Source organism: Oncorhynchus mykiss, chromosome 22 (assembly GCF_013265735.2).
Source record: "Oncorhynchus mykiss isolate Arlee chromosome 22, USDA_OmykA_1.1, whole genome shotgun sequence".
Taxonomy (NCBI): Eukaryota; Metazoa; Chordata; class Actinopteri; order Salmoniformes; family Salmonidae; genus Oncorhynchus; species Oncorhynchus mykiss.
The window spans coordinates 18,208,642-18,236,300 of NC_048586.1; the positions used below are offsets into that span (position 1 = coordinate 18,208,642).

The 27,659-nt window shown below is 43.2% G+C and overlaps 1 protein-coding gene across 4 annotated transcripts in view; it reads left to right on the forward strand.

Moving 5' to 3' along the window:
• Positions 1-27,659, forward strand: part of kalrna (kalirin RhoGEF kinase a) — a 284,612-nt gene that overhangs the window by 107,123 nt on the left and 149,830 nt on the right. For all 4 annotated transcript variants that reach the window (XR_005038797.1, XM_036958909.1, XM_036958910.1 and 1 more), the window contains exons 4-8: positions 12,378-12,570; positions 13,975-14,487; positions 20,241-20,363; positions 25,074-25,265; positions 25,984-26,115. Coding sequence is in view for 3 of the 4 variants with exons in the window: in XM_036958909.1 (XP_036814804.1) it covers positions 12,378-12,570; positions 13,975-14,487; positions 20,241-20,363; positions 25,074-25,265; positions 25,984-26,115 (1,153 nt within the window). In the remaining variant the exon portion in view is untranslated. The remainder of the gene's footprint in view (positions 1-12,377; positions 12,571-13,974; positions 14,488-20,240; positions 20,364-25,073; positions 25,266-25,983; positions 26,116-27,659) is intronic.

Sequence of the window (27,659 nt, forward strand, 5' to 3'; positions counted from 1 at the left end):
TTTATTCAACACGAAGGAGAAAGTCATCAAATCAGTAGCTCTTGCCTTTCCTACTAGTATGACTGTGTCATGGCTGTTTTCTGTTATTCTTGGACCAGTGACCCATTGAGAAGAATAAATTGCAGAAAATAAAAAGGGTTTAATAGGGATGCTGTTGTTGTGGGAATTGCACGGTGCTGGTACAGATTTATTGGTTGCATCTCAAATGGCACCCTATTCCCTGCATAGTGCACTACAGTAGATATAACCAGAGGAACCTCATCCGCTAAGCTGCAGTAAGGTCTAGGGCAGTGTGAACAGACAACAACACAGAGTTACACATAGAGTAAACAATAAACAAGTCAATAACACGGTAGGGGGAAAAAGGAGTCTATATACATTGTGTGCAAAAGGCATGAGGAGGTAGGCAATAAATAGGCCATAGGAGCGAATAATTACGATTTGGCAGATTAACACTATTTAAATGAACATTAAATGATCAGATGAGCAGGTAGAGATACTGGTGTGCAAAAGAGCAGAAAAGTAAATAAATAAAAACAGTATGGGGATGAGGTAGGTAAATTGGATGGGCTATTTACCGATGGACTATGTACAGCTGCAGCGATCGGTTAGCTGCTCAGATAGCAGATGTTTTTTTTGTTTTTTTTATATTTTATTTTTGCATTTTCCAATTAAGAACATTCAAAACAAAAGTGAAAAGATATTAGACAACGATAGGACAAAGTGACAGTAACAGACGAGCGTAACAAAAAAAATAAAAAATAATTATTATATAAACATACAATAAGAACAAAAATGATAACGAGACATTGGATCACCTGCCGTAGGCTACATATTATACATTACGTGTGAAACATTATGTGAGGATTATATATAGATTCAATCAATGAGATGTGGAGGGAGATTCTCCATATAGTCAATAAAAGGTTGCCAAATTCTGTAAAATGTCTTTAACTTATCCCTCAAGCAGTAAGTGATTTTCTCCAAAGGGATACAGCTATTAACTTCCGATAGCCACATTGCAACTGGCAGGGAGGAATCCAATTTCTATTTCAAGGCAATACATTTCTTGGCAATCGCTAGCAATATTTCTGTTAGCTTTATAGTATGGCTTTGCCTAAGATTGGTGTTAGTAAAGTTACCCAGTAGACAGACCTCCGGGTCTAAAGGGAATGCAACCCTGTGAATTGAGGATATGGTATCGCATACCCCCTGCCAGAAACCGTGTAGTTTTGAACACTGCCAAGTGGAATGGAGGAATGTTCCTTCATCTGAGCCACATCTAAAACATAGGGAGGAGATATCTTGGTTGAACTTGTGCAGTCTAGATGGGGTGATATAGAGCTGATGGAGGAAATTAAACTGGATCAGTCTGTATCTAGGTCACTCCATAGATCCTCATCAAGATCAATACCCAGATCTTTTTCCCATCTAAGTCGGGGTTTATCTAGCTCAGGCAGTGTTAGTCCTGACATAAGAGCACCGTATACACGGGAAATGATCTTGAACAGTGGTTGGTCTGCGTGGAAGAGTTGTTCAATTGGTGACATCTTAGGTAGGTTCCATTGTCCCTTGAGAGTCACCCTAATAAAGTTTCGTAGTTGTAGGTAGCTAAAGAAGTCCCTATTAGGCAAGTGGTATTTATGTTTCAGCTGATCAAAAGACATAAGAACTCCCTCCTCGTAACAATGTTCCAGAAGAGTGATCCCCTTATCAGACCATGGTCTAAAGTTACTATTCTGGAAAAACATAGGGCTCAATCTATTGTTCCATAAAGGGGTTTTAGGGGAAAGGAATCCCCCTCGTCCGAACAGCTCATGCAGTTTGCACCATGCCAGGACAGAATGTATGATTTAAGGGTTGTCTGTGATGGTTTTTATAGATTTTCTGTCCCATTTCTAAAACAATTCTGCCCCAGTGTCATCATTTACCTCAAACTTTTCAATGTTCAACCATGAGGGAGAGGGACCATTGTCAAACCTCTGAGCCAGAAACCTAGACTGTGCAGCCCAGTAGTACATTCTAAAATTGGGGAGGTTTAAGCCCCCTTGACTGTAATCAAGGGTCAGTTTATTGAGGCCAACCCTTGGGGTTTTGCCGTGCCAGATAAACCGTCTGGTCAGCTTGTCGAGAGATGAAAAAAATGCTGCTGGAACAGGGATAGGGAGAGATTGAAACAGATATAGAAATCTGGGCAGGACATTCATTTTAATTACATTGATTCTACCCAGTAGAGTGAGAGGTAAGTCCATCCATTTACAAAGGTCAACCTCCACCTGTTGCAACAAACTGGCCAGATTGATTATATAGAGGTTGTTCAGATTACCATCCACCATTATGCCCAAATATGTGAAGCTCATAGGCGACCATCTAAAAGGAAACTTGTGCTTGATGGTATGATGGTCAAAGACAGACAACGGTAACATTTCGCTTTTATCAAAATTGACCTTATATCCAGAGAAAGAACTATAACACTGTAGTAGGATCTGCAAGTGAGAGAGGGAGTGTTCTGGGTTTGTTAGAAATAAGATAAGGTCGTCCGCAAAGAGTGATAATTTATGGGTATGGGGGCCCACCTCAAAGCCATGTATGTCAGGGCACGTTCTAATAGCCTCAGCCAACGGTTCGATGGCGAGGGCAAAGAGGTGGGGGCTAATTGGGCAACCTTGTCTGTTCCCCCTATAAAGAGGGAAATAGGAGGAAGTAATCCCATTGGTAGCAATCCTAGCTTTAGGAGATTTGTAGAGTGATTTAATCAAATTTACAAACACGGTACCTAAACCAAACTTTTCCAAGACACGAAAGAGGTATGGCCATTCAACCCTATCAAAGGCCTTTTCAGCGTCGAGGGAGACTGCGACACTAGGTATTTTGTTTTTGTTAGCAAGGTGAATTATATCAAAGAACCTTCTGAGATTATTGGAGGACAATCTATTAATTATGAAGCCAGTCTGATCTGGGTTGACCAACAGGGGAAGACATGACTCCAGTCTCTTAGATAGCATCTTGGTGACCAGTTTACAATCTGTGTTAAGGAGAGAAATTGGTCTATAGGAGGCGCACTTTAGCGGGTTTTTCCCTTTCTTGTGGCTTACAGTAATCACTGCTTGAGAGAAGGACTCTGGAAAGCAATTGTCTTCTCTGGCTTTTTTAAGTACCTCCATAAGGTAGGGGACAAACAGCTCCCTAAATTCTTTATAGAACTCTGGAGGGAAGCCATCCTCCCCAGGAGATTTATTAGAAGGTAAGGATTTAATGGCCTCCAACAATTCAGGAACTGAGAAGTGTTCACTCAGGCGCTCGCTGTCTTCCCCTGACAGGCATGGGAGGTTGAGAGAGGAGAGAAAGGAGTCAATCTCTGATAGATCATCGCTTGATTGGGAAGTGTAGAGGTCTTCATAGTATTTCTTTAAAGTATTATTAATTTCAGTAGGGTCGAAAGATATCTCATTAGTAAGAGTTTCTATGGCATTAATTGTCCTCTTACTTTCCTCTGCTTTCAGTTGCCATGCCAATACTTTGTGAGCTTTCTCTCCAAGCTCGTAATAACGCTGTTTTGATTTAGTGATGGCCCTCTCAGCTTGATATGTGTTCAGAATATTATATTTAAGTTTTTTATTTACCAAAAGGCTGTATAGATCTTTAGTCGGGCCTCTTTGGTAGGTTTTCTCTAGCTCGGAGATTTCAGATTCAAGGGCACTCAGTTCCGCACCGTGTTTTCTCTTCAGCCCTTTAGTATAGGAAATAATCTGTCCCCTCAGATAGGCCTTCAATGTGTCCCAAAGAATGAAGCTGTCAGGAGCAGAGGGTTTGTTTGGCAAAGTAAAAATATTGATCTGCTCTTTGATGAATGCACAAAATTTAGGTTGCTTTAGGAGTGTAGAATTTAGTCTCCATCTATATGCTCCATTTACCTTGGTAGGAATGGAGATTGATAATACCAGAGGAGAATGGTCACTAAGCAATCTGGGGAGATACTCGACATCTAACACTCTATGAAACAGTTGTTTTCGAAAGTAAAAAGTTATCTATGCGTCTTGTGTGGGTGTGAATAAAAAGAGTAGTCCCTATCCTGTGGGTGCAACTCCAGATGTCTAGTAAATTGAGATCTTTCATGAATGGCATGGTGAGCTTGTCGGCTTTGGTAAGAAGTGAGGGTTTATCAGAAGACTTATCAAGAACTGTATCTAAGCAAAACAATTTATCTCCTCCAACCAGTAGCCATCCTGGTGGTGCTTGAGCAACCTGAAGGAAGACATTCTGAATAAACATATGGTCATCGAAGTTAGGAGCATAAATATCCAATAGGGTCCAAGACTCTGAAAACATATGCCCCTGCACCAAAACAAACCTGCCAGAGGGATCAGAGATGGTGTTGTTGACGCAGAAGGGGATGTGTCTACTTATCAAAATTGCAGTTCCTCTTGCTTTGGAGTTAAAAGAGGATGCAAAAACTTGTCCTACCCATTCCCTCTTCAATTTCTTGTGTTCACTGGCTGTAAGATGTGTTTATTGTAAAAACACAATGTCAGCCTTTAATTTCTTCAGGTATGTATAGACTCTTTTCCTTTTAATCGGGCTGTTAAGACCTTTTACGTTGAATGTGACATATTTTAGTTGATTAAGCATAGGTTGGGTTTCAAATATGTAACTGAATAGAAATCTATCATATGCAGATAATTAGGAAATGTTTCAACTTTGGTTTGAGCACAAAAGTGACCTGTGTGTCTCTTTAGGAAGGAAACAATAATAAAAATCCCACCCACCCCGATTGTCAGACTAAAACAATCCCAACAATCAAACATGAATACACTTGTAGAGATATGTTGCTGCTCGCTTTCCATCTTGCTCTTACTAGCTAAACCTTGGCGTAAACTAAAACCCGCGAGCTCTCTAAATTGAAAACAAACGTTGTGAATAGATATTTATGGATGAATATTTACTGCCCACGGTAAGGGATGCTTGAGTCTCTTTTTGAAAGATTAACATAAATGAGGGGAAAAGCAGTGGGCCTAAGCCCACTTATAGCTTCGCCCAGTAGATATGGACTAAACCAAAATATACTCTCCTGTAAATGTAATAGAACTCTTCCCGGAAAGATACGGTTAGTTGAAAATGAACAAATCAATTATAGTGACCGGGAGATACCAGCAGTTCAATCCGGATAAGAGAAAACAAACAAACTGCATTTTATCCCCCAGAGAGACCGTCCTGGCTCAGACGTTGCTCAGTTCTTTGAGAAAAGTGTGCACTTCTCCCGGTGTGTTGAAGAGATGGTTTCGGCCTTTGTACTGAACTTTCATCCTCGCAGGGTGGATGAGGTAGCCGGTGATGTTCTTCTCCTTCAGTGCTTTGGCCACAGGTCTGAACTGCTTGCGACGTCTGGCGAGATCCGCGCTCATATCTGGGAAAAGGCTGACCCTCTTTTCATCGATGGTGATGTCCCCTTTGGCTCTTGCGAGTTGCAGTATCTTCTCTCTGTCTTGGAAACGGAGGAACCTGATCAGGACGGCTCGTGGGGGCTCATCTGGCCGGGGTTTCGGCTCTGATGTTCTGTGGGCGCGTTCGATTTCCAGCGGCTTGGTAAAGTTGATTATGCCTAGGACCTCCGGGATCCATTGAGTGAAGAAACGGACCAGGTCACGGCCCTCACTGTCCTCTTTCAATCCCACCACATGGATATTACTACGTCTACTCTGGTTCTCCATCTGATCTACCTTGTTTTTGAGGCATTTTGAGGCATTGTCCTTTTGCAGTTGTATCAAGACCTGGTCATGTCTAGCGATGGTATCTTCAACTGTGCTAATGCGCAACTCTGCCTCAGTCATTCTCAAAACGAGATCATTCATGGAGGATTTCAGGTCGTCAATGGAAGAATGGAGTTCAGCCGATTTCTTATCAATTTTCAGAGAAAGACCTCTGTTACCATCCTGAATTTCCCAGAGAAGAGTAGCCAGCATAGCTCCGATAGCTAATGCTATTCTTGTTATGAGGGCTATGAGGGCTAATGCTATTCTTGCTAGCTGTAGCGTTATCGTTATCTTGGGAATCAACAACGTTTTGGTCGTCCTTCTTGCCTCTCGGTCGGAGGTCCATGGCTCTTTGGGAAGGTAAGTACTTGACAATTTATCAGCCGATGTTAGAATATTGTTTCAACGTTGTTATTTAGGTAAAAATAGAATAACTTTGAAGAGCTCGGTTTATCAACGTCTACTCAGCTCCGCGGCATCACGTGCTCCCCCCAGATAGCAGATGTTTAAAGTTGGTGAGGGAAATAAAATCTCCAACTTTAGCAATTTTTGCAATTCGTTCCAGTCACAGGCAGCAGAGAGCTGGAAGGAAAGGCGGCCGAATGAGGTGTTGGCTTTGGGGATGATCAGTGAGATATACAGTGGGGCAAAAAAAGTATTTAGTCAGCCACCAATTGTGCAAGTTCTCCCACTTAAAAAGATGAGAGACGCCTGTAATTTTCATCATAGATACACTTCAACTATGACAGACAAAATGAGAAAAAAAATCCAGAAAATCACATTGTAGGATTTTTTATTAATTTATTTGCAAATTATAGTGAAAAATAAGTATTTGGTCACCTACAAACAAGCAAGATTTCTGGCTCTCACAGACCTGTAACGTCCTCCACTCGTTACCTGTACTAATGGCACCTGTTTGAACTTGTTATCAGTATAAAAGACACCTGTCCACAACCTCAAACAGTCACCCTCCAAACTCCACTATGGCCAAGACCAAAGAGCTGTCAAAGGACACCAGAAACAAAATTGTAGACCTGCACCAGGCTGGGAAGACTGAATCTGCAATAGGTAAGCAGCTTGGTTTAAAGAATTTAACTGTGGGAACAATTATTAGGAAATGGAAGACATACAAGACCACTGATAATCTCCCTCGATCTGGGGCTCCACGCAAGGCCTCACCCCCTGGGGTCAAAATGATCGCAAGAACGATGAGCAAAAATCCCAGAACCACACGGGGGGACCTAGTGAATGACCTGCAGAAAGCTGGGACCAAAGTGACAAAGCCTACCATCAGTAACACACTACGCCGCCAGGGACTCAAATCCTGCAGTGCCAGACGTGTCCCCCTGCTTAAGCCAGTACATGTCCAGGCCCGTCTGATGTTTGCTAGAGAGCATTTGGATGATCCAGAAGAAGATTGGGAGAATGTCATATGGTCAGATGAAACCAAAATAGAACCTTTTTGGTAAAAACTCAACTCGTCGTGTTTGGAGGGCAAAGAATGCTGAGTTGCATCCAAAAAACACCATACCTACTGTGAAGAATGGGGGTGGAAACATCATGCTTTGGGGCTGTTTTTCTGCAAAGGGACGAGATCGACTGATCCGTGTAAAGGAAAGAATGAAACGGGCCATGTATCGTGAGATTTTGAGGGAAAACCTCCTTCCATCAGCAACGGCATTGAAGATGAAACGTGGCTGGGACTTTCAGCATGACAATGATCATTTCAAGCATTTCAAGGTCCTGGTGTGGCCTAGCCAGTCTCCAGATCTCAACCCCATAGAAAATCTTTGGAGGGAGTTGAAAGTCCGTGTTGCCCAGCAACAGACACCAAAACATCACTGCTCTAGAGGAGATCTGCATGGAGGAATGGGCCAAAATACCAGCAACAGTGTGTGAAAACCTTGTGAAGACTTACAGAAAACGTTTGAACTCTGTCATTGCCAACAAAGGGTATATAACAAAGTATTGAGAAACTTTTGTAATTGACCAAATACTTATTTTCCACCATAATTTGCAAATAAATTCATAAAAAATCTTACAATGTGCCAGAGGACCGGACAACATGCCCTCCGATTTGACACACTGAACTCTATCTGCAAAGTAGTTGGTGAACCAGGCAAGGCAGTCGTTAGAAAAACCGAGGCTACTGAGTCTGCCGATAAGAATATGGTGCTTGACAGAATCGAAAGCCTTGGCCAGGTCGTTGAAGACCAACTGGTTGATCGCAAACTGATGAAGACCAACTGGTTGATCGCAATCTATTGGTCTATTTCAGCAGGACAATAACCTAAAACCAAATGTTAAATATCCACTGGAGTTGCTTACCAAGAAGACATGGAATGTTCCTGAGGGGCCTAGTTACAGTTTTGACTTAAATTGGCCTAAAAATCTATGAAAGGACTTGAAAATGACTGTCTGGCAATGATCAACATCCAACTTGACAGAGCTGGAAGGAATGGCGGATTGGCCACTGTGGTTGAAAATCCAGCACTTGCAGAAATAGGTAAGTGAGCGAAAATAGCTGTAAGTAGCAGTAGGAGTTGTTGTCTGTTAATTTATTGCAATCAGGGTAGGGTAGGGTTGGGGGGGGGGGGGGGGTATATACACAGTATATATACACAGTTGAGGTTGGAATATTTACATACACCACTCCACAAACTTCTTGTTAACAAACTATAGTTTTGGCAAGTCAGTTAGGACATCTACAGTGCCTTGCGAAAGTATTCGGCCCCCTTGAACTTTGCGACCTTTTGCCACATTTCAGGCTTCAAACATAAAGATATAAAACTGTATTTTTTTGTGAAGAATCAACAACAACTGGGACACAATCATGAAGTGGAACGACATTTATTGGATATTTCAAACTTTTTTAACAAATCAAAAACTGAAAAATTGGGCGTGCAAAATTATTCAGCCCCTTTACTTTCAGTGCAGCAAACTCTCTCCAGAAGTTCAGTGAGGATCTCTGAATGATCCAATGTTGACCTAAATGACTAATGATGATAAATACAATCCACCTGTGTGTAATCAAGTCTCCGTATAAATGCACCTGCACTGTGATAGTCTCAGAGGTCCGTCAAAAGCGCAGAGAGCATCATGAAGAACAAGGAACACACCAGGCAGGTCCAAGATACTGTTGTGAAGAAGTTTAAAGCCGGATTTGGATACAAAAAGATTTCCCAAGCTTTAAACATCCCAAGGAGCACTGTGCAAGCGATAATATTGAAATGGAAGGAGTATCAGACCACTGCAAATCTACCAAGACCTGGCCGTCCCTCTAAACTTTCAGCTCATACAAGGAGAAGACTGATCAGAGATGCAGCCAAGAGGCCCATGATCACTCTGGATGAACTGCAGAGATCTACAGCTGAGGTGGGAGACTCTGTCCATAGGACAACAATCAGTCGTATATTGCACAAATCTGGCCTTTATGGAAGAGTGGCAAGAAGAAAGCCATTTCTTAAAGATATCCATAAAATGTGTTGGTTAAAGTTTGCCACAAGCCACCTGGGAGACACACCAAACATGTGGAAGAAGGTGCTCTGGTCAGATGAAACCAAAATTGAACTTTTTGGCAACAATGCAAAACGTTATGTTTGGCGTAAAAGCAACACAGCTGAACACACCATCCCCACTGTCAAACATGGTGGTGGCAGCATCATGGTTTGGGCCTGCTTTTCTTCAGCAGGGACAGGGAAGATGGTTAAAATTGATGGGAAGATGGATGGAGCCAAATACAGAACCATTCTGGAAGAAAACCTGATGGAGTCTGCAAAAGACCTGAGACTGGGACGGAGATTTGTCTTCCAACAAGACAATGATCCAAAACATAAAGCAAAATCTACAATGGAATGGTTCAAAAATAAACATATCCAGGTGTTAGAATGGCCAAGTCAAAGTCCAGACCTGAATCCAATCGAGAATCTGTGGAAAGAACTGAAAACTGCTGTTCACAAATGCTCTCCATCCAACCTCACTGAGCTCGAGCTGTTTTGCAAGGAGGAATGGGAAAAAAATTCAGTCTCTCGATGTGCAAAACTGATAGAGACATACCCCAAGCGACTTACAGCTGTAATCGCAGCAAAAGGTGGCGCTACAAAGTATTAACTTAAGGGGGCTGAATAATTTTGCACGCCCAATTTTTCAGTTTTTGATTTGTTAAAAAAGTTTGAAATATCCAATAAATGTCGTTCCACTTCATGATTGTGTCCCACTTGTTGTTGATTCTTCACAAAAAAATACAGTTTTATATCTTTATGTTTGAAGCCTGAAATGTGGCAAAAGGTCGCAAAGTTCAAGGGGGCCGAATACTTTCGCAAGGCACTGTACTTTGTGCCTGACACAAGTATTTTTTCCAACAATTGTTTACAGACAGGTTATTTCACTCATAATTCACTGTATCACAAGTCCAGTGGGTCAGAAGTTTACATACACTAAGTTGACTGTGCCTTTAAACAGCTTGGAAAATTTCAGAAAAAGTCATGGCTTTAGAAGCTTCTGATAGGCCAATTTACATCATTTGAGTCAATTGGAGGTGTACCTGTGGATGTATTTCAAGGCCTACCTTCAAACTCAGTGCCTCTTTGCTTGACATCATGGGAAAATCAAAAGAAATCAGCCAAGACCTCAGTAGGAAAATGTACTTTCCCACAACTTCCAAGGAACCAAATGTGCTAGCTGGTGATTCAGTTGCCCTGCTCGCTGGGTAGTCGAAGTGTTCCCATTTTGGACCATTTTATGTGTCTGAAGGTACAAACTCCGCCTACCCGGTGGGCCCGGGGAGCAAATCAAATGCATCTACAGTATACTACTGCTGGCCAGTCAGATAGCTCAGATCACCTATGCCTGCAGCGTCCACGATCCCACAGCGAAGTTGATACTGTGACATTTTAAAACTTTTAAAACCACGACTAGAGAGAGACTTAAATGAATACAGCAAAGAGCTGCTGTTGTTATGAGTAAGTTCATGTTTACGTTTTTATTCAGCACTGTCAACACTTCATTCAACACTTTAATAAGCCATAAAACGTGATTCTCCCTATCAACTCCGACTACAAAGTGTATCGATTGGCTTGCATTGTTAAAATTGAGGAATATTTGACATTTTCTGGACAAAAAAACATGAATTTGTGCATTAGGCAGAAGTAAAGAAGTGCGACTCCAGTTTCACCATCAGCTGGAAGACAGTGTCTCGTCTCAGCGGAGGGAAGGAGACCCGAGGGATGGTGAGAGGCAGCCTCCACTGCTCTCTCTCTCCCTCTCTCCCTCCCTCCTTTTGCTGAGAGACTGACCATCAGATGCAGGCACCATCAGTCCAGTAAAATATGCAATTTATGCTCAAGTAATACAACAAGTGACCAGTGTGATCATACACCTCAAGTTTTAAATATAATTTTTAAATGGTCTGAGAAGATCCAAATTGGCAGGGCAATTCAAGCATTGCCAATATGCATTAATAATGTATTGGGCCTATAGCCTACTGCACAACCCTCATGGCTACATAACTGCTTTTAGTAGGTATTAATGTTGCATAGGCTTACATTTGTTAAGTCACGTTAAAATAAAATGTTGGCTCAGAAAAGGTTGGGGACCACTGGGGAAGGAGATTCATGTAAAGAATGTGCATCCCAAATGGCACTCTATTCCCTATATAGTCCTATGGGCCCTGGTCAAATGTGGTGCACTAAATAGGAAATAAGGATCCATTTGGGATGTAGACATTTTCCCTTGTTTGTCCCCCAGTCTTCCAACACAAACGATGTGGAGAGGATCATATTAATTCCAGAAGTAGGGGAGGCTTGAGGAGGAGGGCATGTGGCGGGCCAAAGCAATTACAGGTTATTTTTATCTTCCAATCACAGTCAAGTGCTTTCAAAGCATCGGGACCTAAGAATAGACCATTAATATTATTTCAGCCTCATAACCTGTTAGAAAAGTGAGGCCTTTTGTTATGGGGGGGGGGGAAATTTAAACGAGAATCCCAACAAATAAGCCTACTACATCTAAAGAGTACATGCCCAGGAGGAGAGAATGAGATATGTGTGTGATAGTCTTATTTGTATGTTGATCCAGAATGAAAGAGCTTAACGTCGATGACAGGCTTGTCAGAGAGTTAGAATCGTGGGAGCTAATCATCACTCTGAAGGTAGGACGAGGGGGCTAGCTTAAAACAAGTCCAAATGAATAGCGCTTGTCATTTAGCCATAGCAGTTAAATTAGTTCCGGTGGTGTAATGGCTTTAGCATCACCGTGGTTGGCTCAGAGTCCAGGGGAGTCAAGGGACCAATTCAGATCTAACTTGGCTGAAGGACATTAAGTAGGGCGTGTTGGAGGATAGTGTGGAGAGCCCCCCCCCCCCCCCCCTAGCCCGACCCAGGCTCCCTTGGAGTTGGTGTGATGTGTAGGGCATGCTGCGTACTAACGGTTGGTTCTCTCTCCCACCTCCACTCTCGCTCTCCCTCACCTCTCTCTCTTTCATTCTCTCTCGCTTCACTCTCTCTCTCGCTTCACTCTCTCTCTCTCGCTTCACTCTCTCTCTCTCTCTCTCTCTCACTCTCTCTCTCTCTCTCTCTCACTTCACTCTCTCTCTCTCTCTCGCTTCGCTCTTTCATCTCTATCTCCCAGTGAGGATGTGTGCAAGCGGGGCTTCACAGTGATCATTGATATGCGTGGTTCCAAGTGGGACCTGATCAAGCCTCTACTGAAGACCCTGCAGGAAGCCTTCTCTGCTGAGATCTGCGTGGCGCTCATCATCAAACCGGACAACTTCTGGCAGAAGCAGAAAACCAACTTTGGCAGTGCCAAGTTCACTTTTGAGGTAAGGGAGAGCTCAGAATGGGAAACGCAGCCTTGTTTTAGTTGGCATGTCTGGTTGCCCATTGTTAAAATATGTTATATTTCTCTCGTACAGGCATTTTCTCTAGTCAGCATGCCTGTTTTGATGGTGATTATGTATTTCATCCGGAGTTGAATAGCAAACGTTTTATTGTGATGTTATCACAGGTTTATAAGCACTACTTGACAACAGTTGTTAATTTTGGTCTGTCTCTAAAATGGACAGGAAGCTCAGAGTCGTATTTTCAAAGGAACTGGTGAGAAAAGATTGCAAAGAATGATTATCCCCCCCCCCCCCCACGATTTTCCCCATATTCTCTGCATGTAATGCTGTACAGAAGTCAGCCATTAGTACTGCGCTAGGTAGTGTGAGGTTAAGCTTACACCCCTTGGTCCTCCCCTTTCTCATTCCTACCATCCACAGTGAACTGTAGTGCTAATGAGAAACAGAATTTCTGCATTCCAAATGGCACCCTTGGCCCCGTATGCCTCTGGTCAAAAGTAGAGCTCTATATAGGGAATAGGGTGCCATTTGGGACGCATCCAATGAAGCCTGTATATGTTTTGGCTGGGGTAACATCATGCAAACCTCTTGATTGTGTGCTGTTGAGCAGTTCGAGAGCTTCAAGTTCCTCAGTGTCCACATCACTAAGGAATTAACATGGGTCACACACGCACGGTCCAACACAGTCGCAAAGAATTTTCAGTAGGCTGAAAAGATTTGGCATTGTCCCTCAGATCCTCCAAAAGTTCTACAGCTGCACCATTGAGAGCATCTTGACTAGCTGCATCACCGCTTGGTATGGCAACTGCTTGGTATCTGACCACAAGGCACTACAGAGAGTACAGAGCAGTGCATCGCTGGGGCCGAGCTTCCTGACATCCAGGACCTCTATACCAGGTGGTGTCAGAGGAAGGCCCTAAACATTGTCAAAGACTCCAGCCACCCAAGTCATAGACTGTTCTCTCTGCTATCACACGGCAAGCGGTACTAGTGCACCAAGCGTGGAACCAAATGGACCCTGAACAGCTTCTAACCCCAAGCCATAAGACTGTTAAATAGTTAGCCAAATAGCAACCCAGACTATCTGCATTGACTCCCCTTTGCACTAACTCTTTTGACTCACCACATATGCTGTTGCTACTGTTTATTATCACTTTACCCCTACCTATATGTACATATCTACCTCAATGACCTCGTACCCCTGCACATCGACTCGGTACTGGTACCCATTGTGTATTCATTCCTTGTGTTATCTTTCTGTTATTTTTCTATTTTTCTCTCTGCATTGTTGGGAAGGGCCCCCTTCAAGTAAGCATTTCACTGTTCGTCTACACCAGTTGTTTACGAAGCAGGTGACAAATAACACTTGATTTGACTTAACAGACTAGCATGGTGTCAGTGGAGGGCCTGACTAAGTTGGTGGACCCGTCCCAGCTGACAGACGACTTTGAGGGCTCTTTGGAGTACAACCACGAGGAGTGGATGGATCTGCGCGTGGCCCTGGAGGAGTTCATGGGCTCGGCCGTGCACCTCCTCTCCCGCCTGGAGGACCTCCAGGAGCTGCTGGCCAAGAAGGAGTTCCCGGTGGACGTGGAGGGCTCCCGGCGGCTCATCGACGAGCACACGCAGCTCAAGAAGAAGGTGATGAAGGCTCCCGTGGAGGAGCTGGACAGGGAGGGCCAGAGGCTGCTTCAGTGTATCCGATCTAGCGACGGGTTTTCTGGGAGGAACTGCATCTCGGGTAGTGCTGACTTCCAGAGCGTGGTGCCTAAGATCGCCAGCCTGCTGGACAAGCTGCACTCCACCAGACAGCACCTGCACCAGATGTGGCACGTCCGCAAGCTCAAGCTGGACCAGTGTTTCCAGCTCCGCCTCTTTGAGCAGGACGCAGAGAAGGTGAGTGACCAAGCTCAGAGATCTAGAAACATTCACAATAAAACCATTTCTGCTGAGTTGATCTCTGAATTGAAAATCTTTATGTCCATTGAAATATTTTATGGACTTTTGTCTTTAACTCGTGGTTACAAACGTGCAAATTGAAGTAAAATTACAAACAAAACATAGATCAGACAACGTGATATAGATGATACCAATGATCATTCTCCTCTCTACGAAATAACAAAAATGAACCCACAGTACATTAAATACACTGGTGATTTGACGTTCATAATATAATATGCAGGGCGTTTAGCTAGTAAGACCATTCTAATTGCCAAACGTGTGCCTTGTGTACAGTAAAGCAGACAAACGTCGACATGGAATTTATATTTAAAGGTTGCAAACTGATTGAGAGGTTTTTCGCATATAAATATCCCTGATCCTTGGATGCAAATATTTATCCTAGAGACACATTGTGAAAGTCCTCAGTATGACAGCAATGAACAAAGTTCTGGCTAGATGTTATTTAAGGTTGCATCCCAAATGGCCCTCAATCCCCGACTGTATATAGTGCAAAACTTAAGACCGGAGCCCTCTGGGCCCTGGTCAAAAGTGTACAGATCGGGTGACATTTGGGACACAGACTTTCTCTGTTTATATGCAGGGACTGAATACATAAACGCTGGCATTTTGTTTATTTATTTGAAACACATATTAAATGGGATATAATAACAGCCTGTGTTTTTAGAAGGATATGTGCTTTTACAAGATTCTGAAAAAACAGAACAGTTCAGTACCTCATTCCCGAGATGCTATTTTAGGGAATAAACAGGAATTTTGCCCACTTTTCCAATTTGTGAGGTATTTTTAAGTGTGTATTAAAAACTATTTATTCTCCTCTGCACACACATCTCCCTTGACAATGGCAGTAATGTTGTCCAGATGAGCCCAAAGGTATATATAATAATTTCATAATCATTTTTTAGGTCTTTTTTTTTTTAAAGGAAAACCTCATATTGCCTAAATACCCCAAAACTCATTAGGAATAACACAACAACAACAACATGACCTCATGTTAGGACCTATATAACTCTGGCAAGGTCAGAGACACAGGTGAGCCTGCGAGAAAAGGTGGTTGGGTTTAGATGACAATGATGATCACACATTCAAAACAATGTTTTACATTGCCAAGTCATCTGCCGTTTCCCAATGCAACCGGGACAAATGAACTCAAACAAATAAACTACAGTCAAATGGCCACACAGCTAGTGTATACAGACAGAAAGGAAGAAAAACGGCATTCTCCTAACCATGCAATATTCCCTCCAAGCCTTCAAGCCCGCACTCCCCCCAACATACCCTACAATAATGAAGTAGTAGGCCAATGCCTGCTGGATTCTAGACAAAGGCCTTCATCTGGATAAGTGCAGTCAGTCCCTTTTCTAATGACAGTGGAGCCCCATGGTGCCTCCTGATGATTAGGCCAGGCCCAGATAAAGATTAATTTCCCTGGGGACAATGCCAATTAAGGCCTGGCACACATACTCTGTCTGTCCCTCCATGTGTCCTCTCCAATTGGTCTGTGATTGCCTGCTAACACTGCACTAACAATGTGTTACGCGACTCACAGTCGTAACAGGATAGCTACAGCAGTTCACCTACTGGTCATATTGTAAGCTCAGATTCCATAAGACTATTTTTAATTTGGATCCGACCGAGCACTTGGACAGTCATAGTAGCGTTTATGGTTGCACACCTGCACTCCAGCCATTTGAACAGTGACTGTAAACACTGAGCGTATTATAACAGGGCACCTTTGAAGCTCAAGCATTAATAAGGGTATTTTTTGAACAATGAAATTAAATTGTCAGTGTGCAACCCAAGTAAAGGCACTACATATCTGTGTGGATCAAGATCAAAGGGACAATAACAGACAGAGAGGAGGATGGAGGGGAGGATAGGCCCATGTTTATTTTGGTCCTCCATAATGACCTTGTGCGCTCTCTTTGGTTTGCACCCCAAATGGCACCCTATTCCCTACATAGGGGACTTATTTTAACCAGGACAGAGACATAGACCGTTTAGGCAACATGAAAGAGGAGGATGCCATTGGCGTACACACAGAAATCAGTACCATGGAGAGCCACATCATATTTAGATTACATTTATTGGACTACATAGTTGTTGGTATCTTTTAGTTGTTACTGCATAGATGATGTTGAAATAGTGGATGCAGCTTTCTTTGTGACTTGCACTAACTATCCGTGTTTCTAAATCAATAGTTGTTTAGCGATCCAAAAATGGAAACATTAACTTGCTTGACCATGCTGTAGGTCATTTAACTGTTTGTTACATGCAATATGTTTTGTGGACTTCACCGGATAGATGTTGCTCTCTGGCTTTGTGATGAAACAACGGTGTGGTTGAATTTATTATGCCGCTGTGTCTTCTTATTGTTTCGGCCTTAGGTGTCAAAGCATATGATTGAATTAACAGGTTATAGAGCAAACAGCGCAATTATCACAACACACAGGTTGTAATATTGGCTTTTTCCCCCCCTGGCATGGCTTCCCCTGTGATGTTACCCATTCACCGCTACTGGTGATAAGACCAATAGGGATTCTAGTGCCTTTTGGGACCCAGTCAAAATGAACAATTACTGCTCCTCTCGCCTGGCCTCCACGCCGCCGTCTTCCTCTCCCATCATGCTCTGGTAATGATCAACGCCATATGATGGGAAAAAATCTCACGTTTTTTTTTTTAGTCAGGAGAGTTGTAGATTAAAATCAATGTTGTTCTCCATAGAGAGAAAAAAAAGACCTCTTTTGATGCAATCAATATATTTATTTCAAGGGATATGTCATTTTTACAGAGTACATTTTAGGTTTATGATAAGGAAGAAGTTGTTGTTCATTTTGGATAATGATACGCAGATGTAGGATCACTCTTTTGAACACTCTTTCGTTGTCGAGAATTTTCCTGCACTTGCAGGAAAAGCAAACTTGCAGTGCAAACGGTTCCTTATCGTCAAGTGAACATGATAGGGAGTCATTTATCAGCAACTGCACTGAGCCACAATTGTCCCCCCTAAAAAAAAAAGCAAACAGTCATTGAGCTAATTATTCTTTAGCTAGCTTCTCTCCGTTTAATTTGCAAATGATTAGATTAAGCTGTCAAGATGTCATTTAATAAGCATGACAAGTTAGGGAATTTATAAGTATCGTTTCAATCATATGGTCTTTTGACAATAAAGTTGATTAAATCAAACCCTACTTTGAGGGTAAGAAATATGATTCAAAACCAAAATATATGGAGGACCATTTTTTCCTTGCCACTTTTCTGCTTTTCCCATTCTATTTCCTAAAGTTATTGCTTATTGAAAGAAAAGCCATTGTAACTTTTTACTGCAATTGATCATGGTTTAGTAGGATAATAATTACCATAGCACTATTCATAAAAAAAAACTGTCTAAATCGGAGCAAATTGTCTATAGCAACACCTGCTCCGTAATCTGTTATATCAGTACAAACACATCAGACAACTCATGCCTTTTATAAGGACTTACATTGGAAGGCAGCGCTGAGAGGTCACACTTGCGCCAATGTTTAATTAACAGCTCAATCAAACCTTATTAAATAGATGTATTCTAATGTCGCAGGCTCTTCAGAGCGGGGGTGTAAAGCTGCTGTAAAGCTGCTGGCCTAGAGGGCTGTCCTAATGTGACCCTATAATCATGCTTGTCACGCCACCGTTATTTAATTTTTGATCATATAGTTGAGTGTACTGTGTAGGATCTTAATAAAGAGCGATGGCAAGCCTCCCAATGATCATTAGGGTATAATTAACACCAGAGAGAGGACTACAGTATCATGTAAAGCACTGAATGTTTATCTGCCGTGTCCTAGGATGGTCTAGTGGTCTAAGCTGCTGCCTCTGGATCACATACAGTGCCTTGCAAAAGTATTCGGCCCCCTTGAACTTTGCAACCTTTTGCCACATTTCAGGCTTCCCCTTTACTTTCAGTGCAGCAAACTCTCTCCAGAAGTTCAGTGAGTATCTCTGAATGATCCAATGTTGACCTAAATGACTAATGATGATAAATACAATCCACCTGTGTGTAATCAAGTCTCCGTATAAATGCACCTGCACTGTGATAGTCTCAGAGGTCCGTTAAAAGCGCAGAGAGCATCATGAAGAACAAGGAACACACCAGGCAGGTCCGAGATACTGTTGTGAAGAAGTTTAAAGCCGGATTTGGATACAAAAATATTTCCCAAGCTTTAAACATCCCAAGGAGCACTGTGCAAGCGATAATATTGAAATGGAAGGAGTATCAGACCACTGCAAATCTACCAAGACCTGGCCGTCCCTCTAAACTTTCAGCTCATACAAGGAGAAGACTGATCAGAGATGCAGCCAAGAGGCCCATGATCACTCTGGATGAACTGCAGAGATCTACAGCTGAGGTGGGAGACTCTGTCCATAGGACAACAATCAGTTGTATATTGCACAAATCTGGCCTTTATGGAAGAGTGGCAAGAAGAAAGACATTTCTTAAAGATATCCATAAAAAGTGTTGGTTAAAGTTTGCCACAAGCCACCTGGGAGACACACCAAACATGTGGAAGAAGGTGCTCTGGTCAGATGAAACCAAAATTGAACTTTTTGGCAACAATGCAAAACGTTATGTTTGGCATAAAAGCAACACAGCTGAACACACCATCCCCACTGTCAAACATGGTGGTGGCAGCATCATGGTTTGGGCCTGCTTTTCTTCAGCAGGGACAGGGAAGATGGTTAAAATTGATGGGAAGATGGATGGAGCCAAATACAGGACCATTCTGGAAGAAAACCTGATGGAGTCTGCAAAAGACCTGAGACTGGGAGGGAGATTTGTCTTCCAACAAGACAATGATCCAAAACATAAAGCAAAATCTACAATGGAATGGTTCAAAAATAAACATATCCAGGTGTTAGAATGGCCAAGACAAAGTCCAGACCTGAATCCAATCGAGAATCTGTGGAAAGAACTGAAAACTGCTGTTCACAAATGCTCTCCATCCAACCTCACTGAGCTCGAGCTGTTTTGCAAGGAGGAATGGGAAAAAATGTCAGTCTCTCAATGTGCAAAACTGATAGAGACATACCCCAAGCGACTTACAGCTGTAATCGCAGCAAAAGGTGGCGCTACAAAATATTAACTTAAGGGGGCTGAATAATTTTGCACGCCCAATTTTTCAGTTTTTGATTTGTTAAAAAAGTTTGAAATATCCAATAAATGTCGTTCCACTTCATGATTGTGTCCCACTTGTTGTTGATTCTTCACAAAAAAATACAGTTTTCTATCTTTATGTTTGAAGCCTGAAATGTGGCAAAAGGTCGCAAAGTTCAAGGGGGCCGAATACTTTCGCAAGGCACTGTATACTGCTGAAGCATGGGTTCAAATCCATGCTGTGTCTTTCCTCTCTCTTGATCCTGTGCAATACACCTGAAAATGAAATAATGTCTGTCTGCTGTGCTGTAATGAGTTACAACAGCTAAACCATCAATGGGAATGTTCAATGATCATTATGATGATTGATTGATTAAATATAATATACCTTATATATGCTATTTATATGCGTGCAAGCCGTGCATTCATTTCTGAATGGCTGTGCCCAGCGGGAATCGAACCCAGAAGCACCATGCCCTAACAACTGAGCCACACAGGACCAGTAACCCAACCAGCAACCTTAACTAACCTTATGTATCTTTGTTTGTTCCCATCGTAGATGTTTGACTGGATCAGTCACAATAAGGAAGTGTTCCTGCAGAGCCACACAGAGATCGGAGTCAGCTACCAACACGCCGTGGACCTCCAGACGCAGCACAATCACTTTGCCATGAATTCTATGGTATGTGAGGACTATGTAGTGTGTGAGGACTATATGGGATGTGGGAACTAAATCGGGTGTGGCGCCTAGGTGGGGTGAGAGGACTATGTGGTGTGAGAGGACTGTGTGGTGTGAGAGGACTATGTGGTGTGAGAGGACACAGTGTATGGGGATGGGGGAATCGAATAATATGGATGACATCAATACTCTGAGTCATGGCTCAGTGATTTCACTTTGTATGAGCGGAGTAAAAGCGGAATTATTGAAAGACAGACTGGTCGATGTCCGAGGAGCGAGTCAAAAAGCCTTTCAATTACTGTATTAGTATTTCAAATAGGGTTGTGAAAGAAACATGCTCGTACAGCTATCAATGATGTAGCGCAGGCCACTGGCGATGGAGCGCTGGCGAAGTCCATTTTGCACATGGACACACATGTTCAGATTAGTATTGCTCTACTGAAATCGCAGGCTACTTCCTCAATGTTGATTTGATTTCCTCTGCTTCTACTCACCAGTTACACTGCCATTAAAATTACTGTTAGGATGTTTCCCAAATGGCACCCCCGTTACCTACATGGCCCTGGTCATAAGTAGTGAATAGGGTGCCTTTTGAGATACACCTTAGAGTAGTGGAATGGCCTCTACTGCAGTTTTGCTCTGACAGAATGAAGACATGTTTGGTGCTATTTGGTTCAGAAATCAAGCCACATACAGTGCTGAGAAAATGTATTTGCTCCCCTTCTAATTTTCTCTACTTTTCCATATTTTTGATACTGAATGTTATCAGATCTTCAACCAAAACCTAATATTAGATAAAGGTGAACAAATAACATAACAATTACATACTTATTTCATTTATTTCATAAACAAAGTTACAGTATGCAACATCCAATGCCCCTGTGTGAAAAAGTCATTGCACCCTTGCACTCAATAACTGGTTCTGCCACCTTTAGCTGCAAAGACTCCAACCAAACGTTTCCTGATCAGATCTCTCACATTGCTGTGGAGGAATTTTGGCCCATTCTTTCATGCAGAAATACTTTAACTCAACGACATTTGTGTGTTTTCAAGCATGAACTGCTCATTCCAAGTCCTGGTACAACGTCTCAGTTGGGATTAGGTCTGGACTTTGACTAGGCCATTCCAAAACTTCAAATGTGTTGCTTTTTAGTCATGCAGGTCCAGGTCCTGAGGCAGAAAAGCATCACCAAAAGCATCACACTACCACCACCATGCTTGATCGTTGGTATAAGGTTCTTACTGTAGAATGCGGTGTTTGGTTTCCACCAGGCATAATGGGAGCCATGTCAATGACTTTCTTTTTCACACAGGGGAACTGGGTGTTGCATAACTTTGTTAATTAAATTAATGAAGTAAGTATCAATTTGTTGGTTATTTGTAAACACGCGTTTCCTTTATGTAATATTAGGTTTTGGTTGAAGTTCTGATAATATTCAGTATAAAAAATATGCAAAAATAGAGACAACCAGAAAGGGGGCAAATCATTTTTCGCGGCACTGTATGTACCAAACACACCACATGCATGGAAAGTCTTAGCATTTAGGGGGCTAGATCATCTTTAATATTGTTGATAGATTGTGCCTTCCATCAGTGTTATTGTCTGCATCATTTCCAATCCCTCATATATATAATTATAAATATATTTCCCCCTAACCCTAACACCCCTACCACCTAATTGGAGTAAAGTAATGGATAACGCTTCTACTTCCAGCTTATACATACATTATACAGACACAGTATATTTTTCAATACTTATATATTTTTGTTTTTTAGTCCCATTCTAGCCTTCTATTGCCATTGTAGGCAAGCTTGGCTCTCACTGACGAACCACTCTCTCTCACTCTCTCTCTCTCGTTCTCTCTGTCTCGCTCACTCCCTCCACACTCTCTCTCTTGCTTCGCCTCTCTCTCTCTGTTTCTCTGTTTCTCTGTTTCTCTGTTTCTCTCTCTCTCTCTCTCTCTCTCTCTCTCTCTCGCTCTCTCTCTCTCTCTCTCTCGCTCTCTCTCTCTCTCTCTCTCTCTCTCTCTCTCTTTCTCTCTCTCTCTCTCACTCCTAAATCATGCTGTTATTATGTTTTGACGTGTCTTGGCTCAGCGTGTCCAGCATGTAGCTACCATGTCTGAACGTAGTTCACTAAAGCCCTGCTTTAAACCAGCGAGCTGTTTGTTTTTCATGCCTTCATTACCAGTTCTAATCAGGTTTAGCGGTAAATAAAGCCCACGGTGGGTGCATCATGTGAAGCTGATAAATGGTTGGGCCTAAAGCGGCCAGAGATGATTAAACTCCCATAGTGGAGGGATGGGTGGGTGGGTTTTTGTGGACTACAGAGCCAGATGGCAGCACAGAGGATGTAAATGTCTGTCTACCTGTTTGTGTGCGAGTGTCAAAGACATCAGGGGTGGCCTGCCAGAGACTGAGCAATTCAGTCAAAGCTGCAGAAATCTGTCACGCTTGCTGTCGTTAAGCTCTACACCATAATGTCATGCCGGACTGACTCACAGGTCATACAGTATCTCTGTAGCATTGATTGTTTGGCTAATAAGCGATACTACGTTGCTAAGTATAGCTAGACACGCCACGCCACAGAGACCTAGATTTCTTCATTTGTTTGTCCACTTCGATTCATTCATCTCTATGTATGAATAAATCAAATCCAAGTTAATTTGTCACGTGCGCCAAATACAACAGCATTACAGTGAAATGCTTACTGACAGGCTCTAACCAACAGTGCAAAAAAGGTATTAGGTGAACAATAGGTAAGTAAAGAAATAAAACAACAGTAAAAAGCCAGGCTATATACAGCGAGGCTATAAAAGTTGTGAGGCTTCGTACAGACACCGGTTAGTCAGGCTGATTTGAGGTAGTATGTACATGTAGATATGGTTCAAGTGACTATGCATACATGATGAACAGAGAGTAGCAGTTGTGTAAAAGAGGTGTTGGTGGGTGGCGGGACACAATGCAGATAGCGAGGTTAGCCAATGTGCGGTAGCACTGGTTGGTCGGCCCAATTGAGGTAGTATGTACATGAATGTATAGTTAAAGTGACTTTGCTTATATGATAAAGAGAGAGTAACAGCAGCGTAAAAAAGAGGGGTTGGGAGGGGGCACACAATGCAAATAGTCCGGGGAGCCATTTGATTACCTGTTCAGGAGTCTTATGGCTTAGGGGTAAAAACTGTTGAGAAGCCTTTTTGTCCTATACTTGGCACTCCGGTACCCCTTGCCATGCGGTAGAAGAGAGAACAGTCTATGACTGGGGTGGCTGGGGTCTTTGACAATTTTTAGGGCCTTCCTCTGACACCGCCTGGTGTAGAGGTCCTGGATGGCAGGCAGCTTAGCCCCAGTGATGTACTGGGCCGTACACACTACCCTCTGTAGTGCCTTGCAGTCAGAGGCCGAGCAATTGCCGTAGAACCTTTGTTATTCTGGCACCACCCGGCCAGGTCTCTGTCCTCCTCCCTATAGGCTGTCTCGTCGTTGTCGGTGATCAGGGCTACCACTGTTGTGCCGTCTGCAAACTTAATGATGGTGTTGGAGTCATGCCTGGCCATGCAGTCGTGGATGAACAGGGAGTAGAGGACGGGACTGAGTATGCACCCTTGGGGAACTCCAGTGTTGAGGATCAGCGTGGCAGATGTGTTGCTACCTACCCTCACCACCTTGGGGCGGCCCATCAGGAAGTCCAGGATCCAGTTGCAGAGGGAGGTGTTTAGTCCCAGGATCCTTAGCTTAGTGATAAGCTTTGAGGGTACTATGGTGTTGAACGCTGAGCTGTACTCAATGAATAGCATTCTCACATAAGTGTTGCTTTTGTCCAGGTGGGAAAGGTCAGCGTGGAGTGCAATAGAGATTGCATCATCTGTGGATCTGTTTGGGCAGTATGTAAATTGGAGTGGGTCTAGGGTTTCTGGGATAATGGTCTTTATGTGAGCCCTCACCAACCTTTCAAAGCACTTCATGGCTACGGACGTGAGTGCTACTCATTTAGGCAGGTTGCCTTTGTGTTCTTGGGGACTATGGTGGTCTGCTTGAAACATGTTGGTATTACAGACTCAATCAGGGACATGTTGAAAATGTCAGTGAAGACACCTGCCAGTTGGTCAGCACATGTCCTGGTAATCCATCTGGCCCTGCAGCCTTGTGTATGTTGACCTGTTTAAAGATCTTACTCACGTCAGTTACTGAGAGCGTGATCACACAGTCGTCCGGAACAGCGGATGCTCTCATGCATGCCTCAGTGTTGCTTGCCTCGAAGCGAGCATAGAAGTGGTTTAGCTCGTCTGGTATGCTCGTGTCACTGGGCAGCTCGCAGCTGTGCTTCCCTTTGCAGTCTGTAATAGTCATGTCCCAGTCATGTCCCTGCCACAAAAGACGAGCGTCGGAGCCGGTGTTCAATCTTAGCCCTGTATTGATGCTTTGCCTGTTTGATGGTTGGTCGCAGGGCTATAAGGAGCAAATAGATCCTGAATTCAATTAAAAACAATATCCTGAATTTAATTCAATATATCCTGAATTAAATGAAATTGATCCTGAATTAAATGATATTGACCCCTCAAACTCAACTCTGGCAATGAATTATCAGGTAGAATGGAAAACCAGCTCCGGACCTCATCGGGTACAAGTTGAATAACCCTGATATAGACCCTGGATCTTTTCCCATAATATATGATGTCTTCTCTATGTGTGTCCCTCCCTCCCTCGGTGCAGAATGCCTATGTGAACATCAACCGGATCATGTCGGTGGCGTCGCGGCTGTCGGAGGCGGGCCACTACGCCTCGCAGCAGATCAAACAGATCTCGGCCCAGCTGGACCAGGAGTGGAAGAGCTTCGCCGCCGCCCTGGATGAACGCAGCACCATCCTGGCCATGTCGGCCGTCTTCCACCAGAAGTCGGAACAGGTTGGCAGTAGACAGTAGGCCTATGGGCTGCAACCCTCATACTGTTGTCACTCAGTCACATAGCCCTGAATGCTACCTAACTTGAAGTCTGAGCACGTAACGCAGACATTTGTGTAAAACATGTACTGACATCAAAGGGGTATTTGCATGACAATTCAAGCGTTGCATCAACGCTTTGACCATCCTTCCAGCCCACAGGCCATCTGAGAGAGATTGTAGTGTCAGTGTTGTCCTGTATTTCTCTGGCTGTTGCCTGTTGCTGTGTCGAGGTCGTTAAGATAGACCTGCGTTGCCTTGGCAGCAGCTGCTATGATGCAGATTGTTTGGGGCTACAGGTGTGCCTGTCGGCTGTAGACTTTGCTGCTTTACAGAGAGCCAGACAGGCAGGCGGGGTCCAGGGTTTCCTCAGCCTCTAGTAAAGAGGGTCTGCCTGCCTGTCTGCTTCCCTCCCTCCCTGCTTCCCTACCTCCCTTCCTCCCTCCATGCTTCCGTATCTCCCTTCCTCCCTCCATGCTTCCCTACCTCCCTTCCTCCCTCCATGCTTCCCAACCTCCCTTCCTCCCTCCATGCTTCCCTACCTCCCTTCCTCCCTCCATGCTTCCCTTCCTCCCTTCCTGCCGGCCTCTGTCTATGAAATGTATCCCCGGGCCTCTGTTGATTGATCTGTCTGTCTCTGTTCTGTTGTGTGAATGTGTCTTTTTGGGCTGTGTTCATACAGTTCCTGGCTGGGGTGGAGGCCTGGTGTAAGATGTGTAGTGAGGGGGGACTGCCCTCGGATATGCAGGACCTGGAGCTGGCCATCCACCACCACCAGACCCTCTACGAACAAGTGACCCAGGCCTACACCGAGGTGAGACACCCTCAAAACACAAACCAGGGTTGGGGCGAATTCCATTTCAATCCCGGTCAATTCAGGAAGGACACTAAGATTTCAATTATTTTCAATGCTTTTCAATTGGGAATTGGAGAATATGGATTTGGAATTTGGTTTACTGTCTGAATTGATATGGTATTGTCCCCAATCCTGACACTCACCCAGTTAGAGCACTAACTAAACTCAGGTTTATAGTGGCATTCTGTGCTAGTTTAAGATCCCACCACATAGCTTTTAAGGGGAATGACCACAATTGTAATCCCCCTTTTTACATGATATATATACGATGGTTTTTAAAAGACTGTCATAAGTTATCTTAACATTATCATAAGCAATCTAAGCATGGATGTACTCTGCACATAACGTTGAAATGTTGCCCTTAAATGAAGAAGTCTTTACATCAGATCGTACCAGACACAAAACTCTTTCATGTAAACGTTTCCCTGTACTACAGTTTTATACCAAACATGACCTTTACCCGCCACATTGAATCCATCTGCATTGCACCCTGTGTGACACGTGGCCTGTTATGCATTACGTGGACCACTGTCCTTCCATGTCAGATTTACTCCCCACAGAAGATCCTGTATGATGATAGGTTTGTGGTTGTGTAGCATTTCACTAGATGACTCTGCACTCCACTTACTTTTTTCCTCCTTGGTTGTTTTATTTTAGTGTCATCTCTGAATAGGTTGCTATAAACGTCTCTGTGGTTTGAACCAAAAAAAGAAAGGCTTTGCTGTTCTCTTCCATATTGTGCCATAGATGAAGAAGAAAAAAACTAATTTAGCTTTGACTTTGCTTAATTTAGGAGCTAGAACAGAACAGAGGTGATTAGCAAGGAACTGACTTTCAAATCCCTTATTTTCCTCAAACTTTTCTTTCCACATAATGAAACTAAGATTTGACTGACATGACAAGCTTCAAGATGAATTGTGACACTGTATCTAATGCAGACATAGAGTTTCTAAATCTCTGGGACATTCTCAAAATTCCCAGGTTTTCCCCAAAAAAATCCTGAAATCGGGAGGAAATCCAGGAATCCTCCAAATGTGATTTGTGGAGAACCTGGGAATTTTGGGAAAGTTGCAACCCTGTAGTCAAAAAATTTGTCGTGTTTCAATGCATGTGAGGTGTAAAATGGGAATGTGTTTTTTGCGTATCCCATCTCCCCCTGAGACAGTGGTGTTACTGCCAGGGATCAGATATTATTGACAGTGACCCTGGAGCAATTAGGGTAAAGTGCTTTGCTCAAGGGCAGATTGACAGATTTTTTCACCTTGTCAGTTTGGGGATTTGAACTAGCAACCTTTGTTTTGTTTTTGTAAACCTTTATTTAACTAGGCAAGTCAGTTAAGAACAAATTCTTATTTACAATGACAGCCTACTGGGGAACAGTGGGTTAACTGCCTTGTTCAGGGGCAGAACAACAGATTTTTACCTTGTCAGCTCAGGGATTTGATCCAGCAAACTTTTGGTTACTGGCACAATGCTCTAACCACTAGGCTACCTGCTGCCTC